This window comes from Mastigoproctus giganteus, chromosome 3 (assembly GCF_048544385.1).
Source record: "Mastigoproctus giganteus isolate SK-2022 chromosome 3, ASM4854438v1, whole genome shotgun sequence".
In the NCBI taxonomy this organism is placed as follows: Eukaryota; Metazoa; Arthropoda; class Arachnida; order Uropygi; family Thelyphonidae; genus Mastigoproctus; species Mastigoproctus giganteus.
Window position 1 is genome coordinate 120,123,095 of NC_143577.1, and position 14,091 is coordinate 120,137,185.

General features: G+C 33.7%; 1 protein-coding gene across 1 annotated transcript in view; it reads right to left on the reverse strand.

Annotated features, from left to right (window-relative positions):
- Positions 1–14,091, reverse strand: part of Ocrl (Oculocerebrorenal syndrome of Lowe) — a 529,958-nt gene that overhangs the window by 357,930 nt on the left and 157,937 nt on the right. Inside the window, exon 10 of the mRNA XM_090369405.1 lies at positions 10,420–10,566. Within this exon, the coding sequence (XP_090225531.1) occupies positions 10,420–10,566 (147 nt within the window). The remainder of the gene's footprint in view (positions 1–10,419; positions 10,567–14,091) is intronic.

Consider the following 14,091-nt stretch of genomic DNA (forward strand, 5'->3'; position numbering starts at 1 on the left):
ATATACTATATTTTAGTATATAGACATAAATACTATATTTATATACCTCCCAAATATAGTATTTACATAAATACTATATTTGGGAGGTATAGTATTTATATACATAAATACTATACCTCCCAAATACTATATTTTGATGTAATTCTAATTTGCCATGGCATGTATAGTTTATGTTAGAAACAGAGGACACTATTTTCGCATCAGCATTAGCAGAGGCATATGATGCAAGAAAGCAGTTTATATAGAAGAAAAAAAAACCTTCCCATTTCATCCATCCATTCGCTCCAAACGTTTTTCCACTTCTTCCTTGAATTTATTTAAACTGTCAACTTCGACAATGACAGATGGAAGTTTGTTCTAGCAATCTACTACCCACTGGCTAAAAATTGTTATATGATTTACTTAAATACTGCATAAGATCAACATACAACCATAACATACCGGTTGAAGCATACCACATGTGGTTATTTACAATGCTTAATATCATATCTAGCAAATATAATCAATTGAAATTCATACAGGATAATCTATATAATACCAAATTAATAAATAGGCAGCTCAAAGATATACATGAACATTTTGTAATTACAGTGAAACTTCTCCTAATGGACACCTCTCGCTAACGGACATTTTCAAATTCCCCAACTCACCTCCATTGGTTTTAACGTGTTTGCAGCTTCTGTCTAGCGGACATTCTCTGTAACGGATGCGGACAGGCAATCTGCACTGTTTCGTTTAGATTAGCACTTAATTTGATCTCCCCATAACGGACAGCGGGCAAGCTCACGGCCCTTTTTCTAGGAACTTTTCTTCCACGTATTGCCTCAATCGTGTGTTTATTTTCTATTTCCGATTCTCTGAATTTTATCAAGGTTTACGTCGCGGTTCTAAACCCTTTTTCAAGAATTTTAAGGCACGTGTAAAACTTCTGATGAATTCGGTGTGTGCGGGGGGGAATATGGTCGGCCTTTCGTCTTTTCAGTTTCAGTTTTGTTCAGTGTCGTGTGAAGTGCACAATGCCTTCTCTTAAACATTTAACTTTAAAAGATAAAGTCGAACTCATTAATGCGTATGATCGGCAAAAAAATTGTGTTCGCACTCTCGCTGCAAAATTCAAAATCGGGAAGACGCAGGTAAGCGACATCCTAAAGAAAAAAAATGAACTGCTCAAACAATTTTGGCAACACGGAAATGATCAGGTTCAAAAATCATTCCCGAAAACTGTTGGACTTCAAATTGACAATGTTACGTATGAGTGGTTTTGTCGCGAACGTGCTAAAAAAATTCTCATTAATGGGCCTATTATTAGGGAAAAGGCTTTGAAGGTTGCGAAATCTATGGGAGTAAATGAGTTCAAAGCTTATGTGGGATGGCTAGACAAGTTCAAAACTCGGCATAAAATTTCTTGGAAAACCGTAAGTGGTGAAGGTGGATCTGTTGATACTGGGGTTGTAACAGAGTGGACCATTAAATTGGAAGATTTATGTCATGATTTTGAAGCTAAGGATATTTACAACTTGACGAAACAGGGTTGTTTTTTAAAGCTCTTCCTGAAAAAACAATGGGTCTAAAAAACGAAAAGTGCCAGGGCGGAAAAATTTCTAACGAACGCTTGACTGTACTCATCATCATCAGCCATTTTCAATCCACTGCAGGATGAAGGCCTCTCCAGCAACTTTCCAGTTCCTTCTGTTTTGGCCATCCATTTACTACCCACAAACTCATGAATTTCATCTATCCATCTCCGCCTTTGTCTTCCAGGTTTTCTTCTAGATCCTCTTGGATACCATTCTGTTATTTTCTTAGTCCATTTGTCATCATGTCTTCGAGCTATGTGTCCTGCTCGAGACCATTTTAGTTCTTTAGTTTTGATAAGAATGTCCTTTACTTGACTGTACTATTGTGTACAAATATGCTGGGAGACTTTGAACAACCTCTTGTTATAGGAAAACCACAAAATCCTCGTTGTTTCAAGGGCATAAAGTTGAATCTTTTGAATGTTGACTGGAAGTCTAATAAAAAAGCGTGGATGACACGAGATATCATGAGCGAATGGATATGTCACTTTAACCAAAACATGATTCGTCAAAACAGAAAAATTATTCTTTTCATGGATAATGCTGCATCTCACCCACACATTGAATTGTCCAACATTCAAATCATTTTTCTGCCACCAAACACATCTGCAGAGTGTCAGCCCTTTGGATCAAGGGATAACAAAAAATGTTAAACTTCACTACAGAAAACGTGTTTTAAGACATCTCATTGCAAACATGAACGATGTAACATGTGCAAGTGACCTTGCAAAAAAAATCAGCATCCTAGATGCGATTCAATGGATTTCCTCTTCAGTAAACGCAATTAGAAAACAAACTGTCGTGAACTGTTTTGTAAAGTCTGGCTTCTCAAACGCAAAAATTGAAGTTGTGAACAGCAAAGTGGAGCACCAAGAAGAACAAGAACTTCATCTATTGATAATGTACGATACTTCAGCTACAAGTGACCCTTGCTACAAAGATATAGACTCGAACCTCACTACAGAAGATGGTGCTCTAGATATCAACGACATTATCATCGATATTTTTTTAAGAAGTTCCTCATGAGGATGAAGAAATGGAAAGAGGTCATTCTGTCGAAGAACATATTAACGACGAACCACCGATGAAAATAGAAGCGCACATACAAATCAATCGTTTAAAAATGTTTTTTGCCGCTGAAGAAGATACTGAAGGACTTTCGATGGTTTCTTCACTCCAAACAAATGTTGAAAACAAAATTATCAGCCGGAAGAAGGTGCAGAAGAAAATAAGTGATTACTGTATGTATTTTTCATAAGATAAAGTCATAATATGCATAGCACAATTGTATGTATATTATTTACAAAAATATTGTGCAAAATCTGTATATATTTTAATTTAATTTTATATTAAACGTTTAACGATTTTTCTTTCTTTCTTTTTTTTTTTCTCCCTCAGACTTCTTGTTAGCGGACACTTCTCTCTATCGGACACATTTTCGTTCCCCATGGCTGTCCGTTAAAGGGAAGTTTCACTGTACTCCCGTTGACAAAGCTGCTTGCAATTATGCAATCATATGTAAATCATATTATATAGAAATTTTAAAAAAAGAACTACAGTCTAGCCATACATATAAACAGATAACATCTTCCTCTAATATAATAATCAAAAAATTAATTGCACTGCATAAAAAATTAAAGTTAAAGTATAATAACCTAAGGAGAAGACTAATGTTACTTATTCTCAGATGGATTATTCAAATACAAACAATTGACTTTAACAGTCTATTTACGAGCATTAATCTTGATAACCTAAAAGTTGTCCTCCAGAAACTATATTTAGAAAATAAAAATGCTATAAAGGTTGATTTAACCTATTGGGATTCTCTAATAAAATTATGCATCTTTAATAATTATGTATATGATGTATATAATTATGTATATGTATATGATCATCATTATACCTACAAGTGACTGGCACCCCTATGGGAAGTCCAGCATCAAGCATAATCGTAACATTAGAATAAGTAACATTAGTCTTCTCCTTAGGTGAAGCGTTACTTATTCGAAGTAGTGCAATATCATGGCAACTCGTTGTGAAGGTATTCACAATATGAGATATAACTTAAAACGATGCCGTTTTATTAATAATCTGATTTATTCAGATACAGCTATGTATTCCTGATGCATTTGCACTATATTTATACATAGTCTAGACTCCTTCATAGCTTGAGGCTTATGCCCTAAACGCTTGAGTATAATAACCTAAAATATCCATTTATATATGGCATACCCAAATTTCATAAAACACCGATTGCTTTTAGATTCATAACATCATGTAGTGATAGTTATGCTAAATTTCCCGGAAAAACGTTAGAAAAGTTACTTAAAATTATATTAAATAACTTAAATAAAACTATTATAATAAATAATAACTTACCTATTATAAATGCTCTAAAAAATAACAATATTTATCAAATACAAACAATTGACTTTAACAGTCTATTTACGAGCATTAATCTTGATAACCTAAAAGTTGTCCTCCAGAAACTATATTTAGAAAATAAAAATGCTATAAAGGTTGATTTAACCTATTGGGATTCTCTAATAAAATTATGCATCTTTAATAATTATGTATATGATGTATATAATTATGTATATGTATATGATCATCATTATACCTATAAGTGACTGGCACCCCTATGGGAAGTCCAGCATCAAGCATAATCGTAAACCTTTATCTACATTATACAGAAAGAGAATTCCAAGATAACCTACTTATATATAGATATGTAGATGATATATGTGTGTTTTTAATTGTCCACATTTTGTCCAGGATAACAGTAAATTATATCCAGTAGAACTTGTATTGGAAAAAACTAATAGTTCCGATACTATAGCAAATTATCTGTATCTTCATATAGAAATATTCCATAATAATAATATAGACGTAAACATATATAATAAAAGAGATGCATTTAATTTTAACGTAGTCAGCCTTACAAACTGGAGATCTAATATATCAAAATCAGTGCATGCTAATATAATTTTATCGCAATGTCTAAGGATTGCTTATATCTGCAATAGTAATAAAAATTGTTCAGCGGGCTTAACAGCGTTGTACGGCAGGTTGATCAATAATAATTTCCCTATCGCTTACCTGAAATATCATTTCAGGAAAGCGATAAACATAATTAATTTCAAAAATTTGTTCTGAACCTATTGTTTTAATATAATTTTCAATATAATCATTATATTTAGTGCCATGTAAATAGGATACACTTTGCATTTTTGGTGTCTTACGGCGTAGAAAACTTGTACCCACCGGCTTGCAAATTACAGTGTATCATTTTTTTTTTTTTTTTTTTTTTTTTAATATATAGTTAAATTCATTTCAATTTACTTAAGTTCATGCTGAGATAACATGCAAATTCAGCTCAGGGTCCTACTATAGGAATGGGTTTGCGATCCCGGGCATACCCGAGCCACAACTTATATCTTGTAATGTCTTTAAACTGTCCTACACTCTTTATTTTTATTTCTCCGAAATTATTAGGACAATCTGAGGACGTAGGAGAAACTATTTCTTATCTATACCACTATTCAGGTTCTATTATTCCTACTCCTTTAGTTTTTCTTCTTACTATCTGCATGTTTCTCTATGCGTTAATGTAATTATTTATTTTTATTGTATCCATCACTAGATACGGTCAATATGTAGTATGTATTATATATTTAATCTTATTTTAATCATTAAATTACGTTCTCTGTCGGGGCAACGTTGTTTAATATATGCTTACATTTACATTTTACTTATATTTCTCACCTTTGATTCTAATATTTCCAAATTTTCTTAACTTTTATTATCATCTTTCGATTTATTTATATTCGATTTACATTCGGCCTATACTGGTTTATATTTGGTTTAGATTTAAATTACTTAGCATATATTGATCATCACAGAAACAGAGAACCTCTTGTCGTTTTTTGTCTTCATTCTGGGTGGTTGAAGTCATCTAGATTGTCGGTAAAAAGCGATAATAATTTTTTTTTTTTTTTTTTTTGCGTTTTCTTAGGTCCCTGATGGTATTATTATTGGATTGATTTGCTTATTCTAATGGTTCTTTATATTATCCTTAATATTATATATATATATAAGCCCGTCACCACCAAATATGGAGAATGTGGAAAGGTCAGGGAATGACCACCGTATATCCCGGAGCAATATGGCCTTAGTTGCTAATGCTCCTAAAAACCAAATAACAAACAAAACAAACAATATATATATATTATTTGTTTTTCCTACCCTTCTTTTCTTTTCTTTCTTCTTTCACACTTATTACTTACTTCTCTTACCTCTACTACTTTTATTTACTTACTTCTCTTATCTCGACTACTTTTATTTTACTTATGTATTATACCATTATGGTTGTTAGTCCATTTCTGACTATCAATTACCTTTGTCCATAATAAATTTCAATTTTCTTTTTTTATACTTCTTTTAATTTTTAAAAAATATATATATATATATACACACATATGCTTTTTATGATTTTTTTCCACATGCAGGATTTATTCTTATTACTTTTTTTTTCTTAGTTAACTGAATAATCAGATAAAACAGAGGTGCCCATTCAAACAACTGTAACTTGATACTCTATATTAGCATTAGCATGTTAGCAATCAGATCTCCCCACAGGGAGATCTGATTTTGGTGTTAAAGGTCTAAAGGTATTGAGTAAGCTAAATGCTGATCATTCTTCCTTTTTCTCATGAAGGGGCATAAACTGAAGTTTTTTTTTTTTTTTTTTTTTGGTAGTTGTTGGCGCATAGACTTCTGTGGCCATAATGCATCTCCCAAGGTTTTTTTTGCAGTACTTTGATCCAAGCCCGAGGTGGGAATCGAACCCGCGACCTTTGGGTTGCCAGGCAGGCACTTTACCCACCCAGCTAGCCCGGTCGGCATAAACTGAAGTTGAAAAGGATGTTTGCAGGATAGATGTGCAAAAGTTTTCCTTTAGAAAGTGAGTGATTAATTGTTGGAACAGGCCCCCATTCATTATTGTGGAAGTGAGTGGTTTGAATAAATTCAAGGAAGAGCCAGACAAAGCCTTGGAGGGTATGGATGGGTGAAGCGTGTTTTTTTTTTTTTTTTTTGCTGATGCTATATAGTATCGACAAAGAAGAAAAAAAAAAAAAGAAAAAAAAACTTGCTTCGCTCAGCACCACTTCTTGAATACCGCATAAGAGTTTGGAACCTTTGTTTTAGGAAGGACATAGATCTGCTGGAAAGAGTGTAGAAAACAACAGGATTGGGAAGTAGCACAAAAGGATTCTCATTGAGAACAACTTAAGTTCTACAAATTGCAATGTCTGGAAGCCAAACACAGAGATTCAATTGAGGTATTTAAGGTTTTAAAATAGTTTAATATACAAAATGCTAATAAATATTTATTCTTTCTAAGAAGATAACACACACAACAAACATACATTTAAATCAAGAAAAGATGGTTGCAGGACAGATATGCAGAAAATTTCCTTCAGTTAGAGAGCAACTGACTGTTGAAATAAACTTCTCCTTAGTGTTGTAAAGGTAGGAAGTTTAAATAAATTTTGAAGTTTTGACAAATTATTTCACCTAGGATTGCTGTTTGTTCATTATTTTCCTTGTGGTATGTTATTCTTGTTCAAGTTTGATGCTAGTTTCCAGAATATAATGCAGTTCTGCAGTATCAAAAATATATGCATTAGGTATAAATATAGACGGTTTTCATCAATAATCATTCTTAATTTTATCTTTTGGTAAAATCTGTCTCAATCTTTTTTCATTACCCCTCATTCATATAAGTCAAGATTAGTAGGTTTATCATATATAATTACACATATTTTGCACATATTTACATTAGTAAATATGTGCAAAGTGGCTAATGCCATCAGCATGTCCATTCTCCACATATAACTCAGCTCTTTGTGGATGGATTTCCATAAAATTTTACAGCTGGATCTTTTAGAATGATTTTTTGAGCCTTCCAAATTTCATTAAAATCAGACCGATAGAAACCCAGAAATTATTGTTTTTTTTTTTTTTTTTTTTTTTCATATATATTACATATGCTATCACAGATGAAGCACTGGATGTCTGTTACCATGCACTGACTGGAGAATGGTCAATAAGGTCTGAAAGATGTGCAGAAATGACATGTTCTCAGTTCATCATAAAATCAGTTTTTTGCTTTTCTTTTTTATTATAAATCGTGAATTATTACTCTTTGTTAGTATGCCTGAAATGTAACACAGTGCATAGATTAACTAAATTTTTAATAGACAGCAAAATGTCTAGACGGCACACAATTTTAAAAAATTTAAGAAATTATCATGTTGACATTTACACACATAAACCTACATGCAACTATTGCAATAAGTCAACTATACTGAATCTGATATCTTAAGTGTTATTTCAATGACTACAAAATATGTCCAACATTAAATAATTATATTTATCTAAAGAGGAAGAAGCCCACATATCTTCTTGAATATTGTGTCTTGAAAACGAAAAAAGAAAAAAATTACCACTCATCATAATAATTTAACGAGTTCCAAAGCCTGCAAAAGAGATGGCCTGATTTATGTTTGGAAGCACAAATCATATAGGAAAAAAATTTAAAGAATATCCATTTGCTTTATGTTTATGTTAGAATTTAGGGCTATGATACAAAAAGAAAATAATAAATCTATTTTGCCTAATTGTATAGGCATGAACTGGGTGTGCAGTCATGCCATATTTTTTATACTCAATTTACAGTGGTTCCTATATTTACAAATGATTAAACACTGCATGGAACAGGAGCAGGGTATGTTTGCCTGGGGCAAAAGTTGATGACGTTACATTGCAGATATCATCTTTAAAATTTATAATTTTTAAAAAAATTATAAATTATGCATATAATTTATTAGCCATGAAAAGCAGTCCAATTTATTATTTTTTGGAAAAGACAATAAAAGTAAATATGCTTCTACAGATTCTGAAAGTGTAATTGAGAAAATTAATGTTCATAGTAAAGTTATTTCATCTAATAATTCTACAAATACAAAAGTTTATAATGGCGATATTATAAATGATCAACGTGTTAGTTATGAAGTGGAATAGCAATTTCTCGATTGTTCGAATGAGAAATAAGCAAATTTTTAAAAAACCCAGTACAAATTGCTATGCATCAAAAATGGAAAATTAGGTTGTTCTGTTTGTGCTAAATATAAAACTTGGGTGTTGAATATGAAAAACATTGTCATGGTTGGTTCAAAACAATGGATGGAAATTAATGTAGAGCCAAAAGGAAAAAGTAGATACAGTTACAAAAAGTACAAAAGGAGATACAGTTACAAAAAGTACAAAAGGAGATACAGTTGTAATACTCAATAAAACTGATTATATAAATAAGTTAGATTCAATTATATCAGATACTTCCACTTATCTTGAAGTAGACCCAGCACTATTTACCAATTTGGTGAATCAGTACAATAAAATTTTAACCACATATTGAAAAAATGAATACGTTACTATGTCACAATTAAAGGAATTGAAGGCCAGAACATACAACATTCCTGCACTTTTCGGTCAGGTAAACTTGAATAAGACTGGATTTAATATTCGGCCCATTGTTTCTCACAGAAACTCGGCATTTTCATCCTTAGCCACACATACATATATACAGGGTGATTCACTACCAGTGCGACAAACTTGCAGGAGGTGTAGGGGGCACAAAGACGAATCGGAATCACATAGCATTGCAGGGTCCGAAATGCCTTCGTCATGCAGTAGAGGACGTTGAACGGGAGGTCACGTGAACAGCGATTGCGCTGGAAGTCAGCATTTGCGAACCGTTTCTGTTGAAGAAACCAAGCAGCAAAAGTATTCCGGAGTGGATAATCCGCAGGCTCCAATGGTTGGACGCATTGCAGATGGTATGACCTCATTTGGTTTGTTGACAGTATCCTCCATACAGTGGATTGGGAAATACCCAATCGTTGGTCTATCGCCCAAGTACTCGTACTCGGATTGCTTTCTGCAAGACGTAGGACATTCTCCTCATTGTCTGGCGTCCTCGCCGTTTGCTCTCGATTCATGGTACCTCTCGTGAAACAACCAGTCTCACATAACCTTCTGTGCACACATGCGAAAATCGTATGATGAGGAGCACGCCTGTGCGTGAAATGTTCCTGGTACAAGCACAGAGTGGCGCGCCCGTTACAGTCCGCAGCTCCATACGCGAGGTGCGTGTCGGCCAGTTCAATGTTTGAATATTCGTCCATCCTACTGCCTCGGAAAATACATAAACAAATGTATATATATTTCATCCAATGAGAATCGTCCTTCATTATATATGAATGTAAATGTTGAATACACATTACATATTCTTTGGGATATGTTAAATAATAATTCTATACCAATTAATTATATGAAGCTTACTATTAAAGAAATTTTTCACTTAATTAAACTCTTAGTTGAAGCCCACTGTTGTTTTAGTATCTTCTTTCAAATGTGTTACTAAAGTGAATGAGTTTTTTTCTTGTTAAAAACCACTATGAATTCAGAAAAAAATAAATTTAGCTGTTAAGTTGATAATGATTTCTAGAACTTGTGTTCACAAGAACCAGCAAACAGTTAAGGCTATGTACATTGCTGTGGTGGATTATTAGTTATAAAAGAAATCTGAGCTAAACAGGCTTGTTGAACTGTTAACAATAAATTATACTAAATTAAATAAAAGAATATCCATTTAGTAAGAACAAGGGGAACTCATATTCTCAGTAACTGTGAGACAAACCCAAAAATCAACTTAGGTTTCAGCCCAAGTGTAAAACTGGCTCTCTCATATTATTCATATCATAACATTCAGAGATACCTGAAAGTCTTTAAATCTGTATAATCATCTTCACGCATAGTCATCTGCAATTTAACAACGCTTTCTCGAGCTGCTAGTGGTGTTGCACCCATAGCAATGCTGTCACGAGGCAAATTTCCAAAGTCCGGAGATGGCAACCCGTCACTTCTAATCATATGAAAAAAAAAAATAATAAAGTTTTTAAATTATATAAAGGTGTAAGTAATATTAAATATATAAATATTAAAATATAAATGCAAATATTAAAAATATCTAAAAATATAAATATTCAAATATAAATATTCAAAAATATAAAATTCAGCAGGGCTGTCATATAAAGAAAACCACTGAACCAAGTCCTATAACATTAGAGGCAAGATTAACTGCAAAATATTGTTGTCACATAGAAATTGCTCAAATGAGAAACATTGTTCCATTAAATACTTTTAAATTCAACTAAGTTGTGGTTGTTATTGACATTTCTTTTGTTTCAAAAAATTGCTCAGCTATATGATCCCCACTAGGCCATGACATGTCAGGCCAAAAGCCAGATAGGCCACACAGCAAAAAAAGTTGGGAAACACTGAACTATATGTATTATCATTAGCAAAGAGTACTGGATAACTGATCATCATCAGCCATTTTCAATCCACTGCAGGATGAAGGCCTCTCCAGCAACTTTCCAGTTCCTTCTGTTTTGAGCACTGGCCATCCATTTACTACCCAAAAACTCATGAATTTCATCTATCCATCTCCGCCTTTGTCTTCCAGGTTTTCTTCTAGCTCCTCTTGGGTACCATTCTGTTATTTTCTTAGTCCATCTGTCATGTCTTCGAGCTATGTGTCCTGCTCGAGACCATTTTAGTTCTTTAGTTTTGATAAGAATGTCCTTGACTTGAGTTTGATGCCTAATCCATGTGTTTCTCTTCTTATCTAACAGTCTGATTCCCAATATAATTCATTCCATTCTTCGCTGTGTAGTTCTCAGCTTCTCTTCCATTCTTTTGGTGAGTGCCCAAGTTTCACTTCCATAAGTCATGGTGGGGAATATACATTGATTCATTATTTTACGTTTCAGACAAACTGGGATATTGTTCTTCAGTATGTGACTATATTTCCTGAATGCTATCCATCCAAAATTTATTCTTCTCTTGACTTCCAGCCATTTATCATTATTACAGCTAATAACTTGTCCCAGATAAGTATATGACTCCACCTTTTCAATTACTGCTCGTTCAATCATTATTTCCCTTTCCGTGGCATACTTGTTCATCATTACTTTTGTTTTAGCCATATTCATCTTTAGTCCAAAATCCTTACTAACTGTGCATAAATGATTAAGATTTTCCTCTAATTCTTGGGGATCGTGGCTTATGACCACAATGTCATCTGCAAATCGTAAATGGTTTAGGTACTCTCCGTTCACACTGACTCCTTTCTGCGACCAGTCTAATCTTCTGAAAGCTTCCTCAAGGGCAGCAGTAAACAGCTTCGGAGATATTGTGTCTCCTTGTCGAACTCCTTTCTCGATTTTAAATTTCCTACTGTCTTTGTCTAGTCTAATAAAGGAGGTAGCACTCTCATATATTTTCTTCAAAATCATAATATATGGGGTATCTATGCCTTGTCTTTCCAGTGCCCGAAACATTCCGTTATGCTGTATGGAGTCAAATGCCAGGCATAATGGTGTTTTATATTCATTTGCTTTCTCCATTAGCTGTGATATTACGTGAAGGTGATCCATAGTTGAGAATCCTGTCCTAAAGCCAGCTTGCTCTTTCGGTTGATTCTCATCAAGTATTCTTTCTAATCTGTTAGTAATGACCCTTGTGAACAACTTGTAGATGTGGGATAACAAGCTAATTGGTCTATAATTTCCAATTTCTGATTTATCTCCTTTCTTATGCAGCAAAACTATGATTGCATTATTCCACTGCTTAGGCATCACACCTTTTTTAATGCACTTTGTGAAGAGCCTTGCCAGTTTTTGTGTTATGTCTCTTCCTCCCAATTTTAACACCTCTACAGTAACTTCATCTTCCCCCGGGGCTTTCCGATTCTTCATTTTCTTCAATGCATGTTGTACCTCATCAGGGAGAATATCGGGTATGTCGTATGTGTTGCTACTTTGCAATCCATCTTCCCCACTGCTGGTATCATTCCCTCGCTCCTTGTATAATTCTCTATAGTAGTCTTCTGCTATTTGAATTATGCCTTCTCTGCTGTTTATATGTACACCATCGCTATTCTTCAGTTTCAGTATAATTTGTCTTTCTGTATTACTGCTCATGGCTGCTGATTTAAATCCTTTGTTTTCCCTTAATGCTTGTTCTACTTTTCTTGTGTTAAATCTTCTTATGTCCTCTCTGAGTCTCTTTCTAATGGCTTTGCATAACTCAGTATACTCAATTTTCTCCCTGTCAGTGTTTTTCTTGCTCTTCATTTGTCGTCTTCGGTTCATCATGACAAGTGTTTCTTGACTAATTTTTTCTTCTTTGGATTTCTGTTTCCCTATAGGTTTCTTGGGCTTTATCACTTTCAGAAAGTTGTAATATTCCTCGTCGATATCTTGGTCCTGAGCAGCCTGCAGAAGCTCAAACTTGTTCTTAAGTTCCAGTACATACTGCTTTTTCTCCTCCTCTGTTATCTCAAAGACCTTTGTATTATTTACTCGAGTCAGTTTTTTCTGCTAGATGGATAACTGATAGACATAATTAATTAAATAAATGATGTATATGTAGATAAATTGATATTAGAGATTGTCAAAAATATATACCAGATAATATACAAAATGCAGATTGTTGCATACATGCAATTTGGATAATTTTTCAGAAGTCAACCACCAAGGCTGAAAGGAAAAACAGTGATAAGGGATTATTTTTGTTTCTGTGATAATCAATATGCCATATGGCATTACCAATATATTAATCAGACCTAAAGATTATGTACCACTACAAAGTTTTAATAACATAATTTTTTTAATATATTATAAAATGTATGTATAGTGGACACTGGTTATCACTGATCCAATAGAGAGAGAGAGCTTTTTGCTTCCAAAGCTAAAAATCAGAAGCTATGAGTTGACTTATCATGTTTGAGCTAAAAACCCTGTGTGAACATCACTATACATAAACAAAATGAATTGAAAGAGAGAGTTGATCTAGTTTAAACAACCTCCAGACATAAAATGCATATTACTGGAGCAAATATAGCCCAATATGTAGTAGTAGAGGCATGTGATGCAAGAAAGCAAGCTTATGTAGTAGTAGAGGCATGTGATGCAAGAAAGCAAGCTTATGTAGCATCAGCCAAAATAAAAAAAAAAAGTAACATATTTCACACATCCATTCCCTCTAAAAGTTTGTCCAGTTCCTCCTTGAAGCTGTCAACTTCCACGAAGACAGATGGAAGTTTGTTCCAGCAATTAACCACCCACTGGCTAGACAAATTTCTGCACATCTATTCTACAACTGTCTTTCCTCAATTTGAATTTATGCCCCCTAAGGTTCGTAATCTGAGCAAGTGGAAGAATCCCATCAGAATTCAGCATGCTCAACCCATTCAAAGCCTTATACACCACAATCAGATCACCTCGCAGGTGCCTAGTCTCCAGCTGTTGCAATTTGCAGAACTTAAGCCTTTCTTGGTAAGAGGACCCCCCTTGTTCCCCACACCAATATTGTAGCTCTTCTC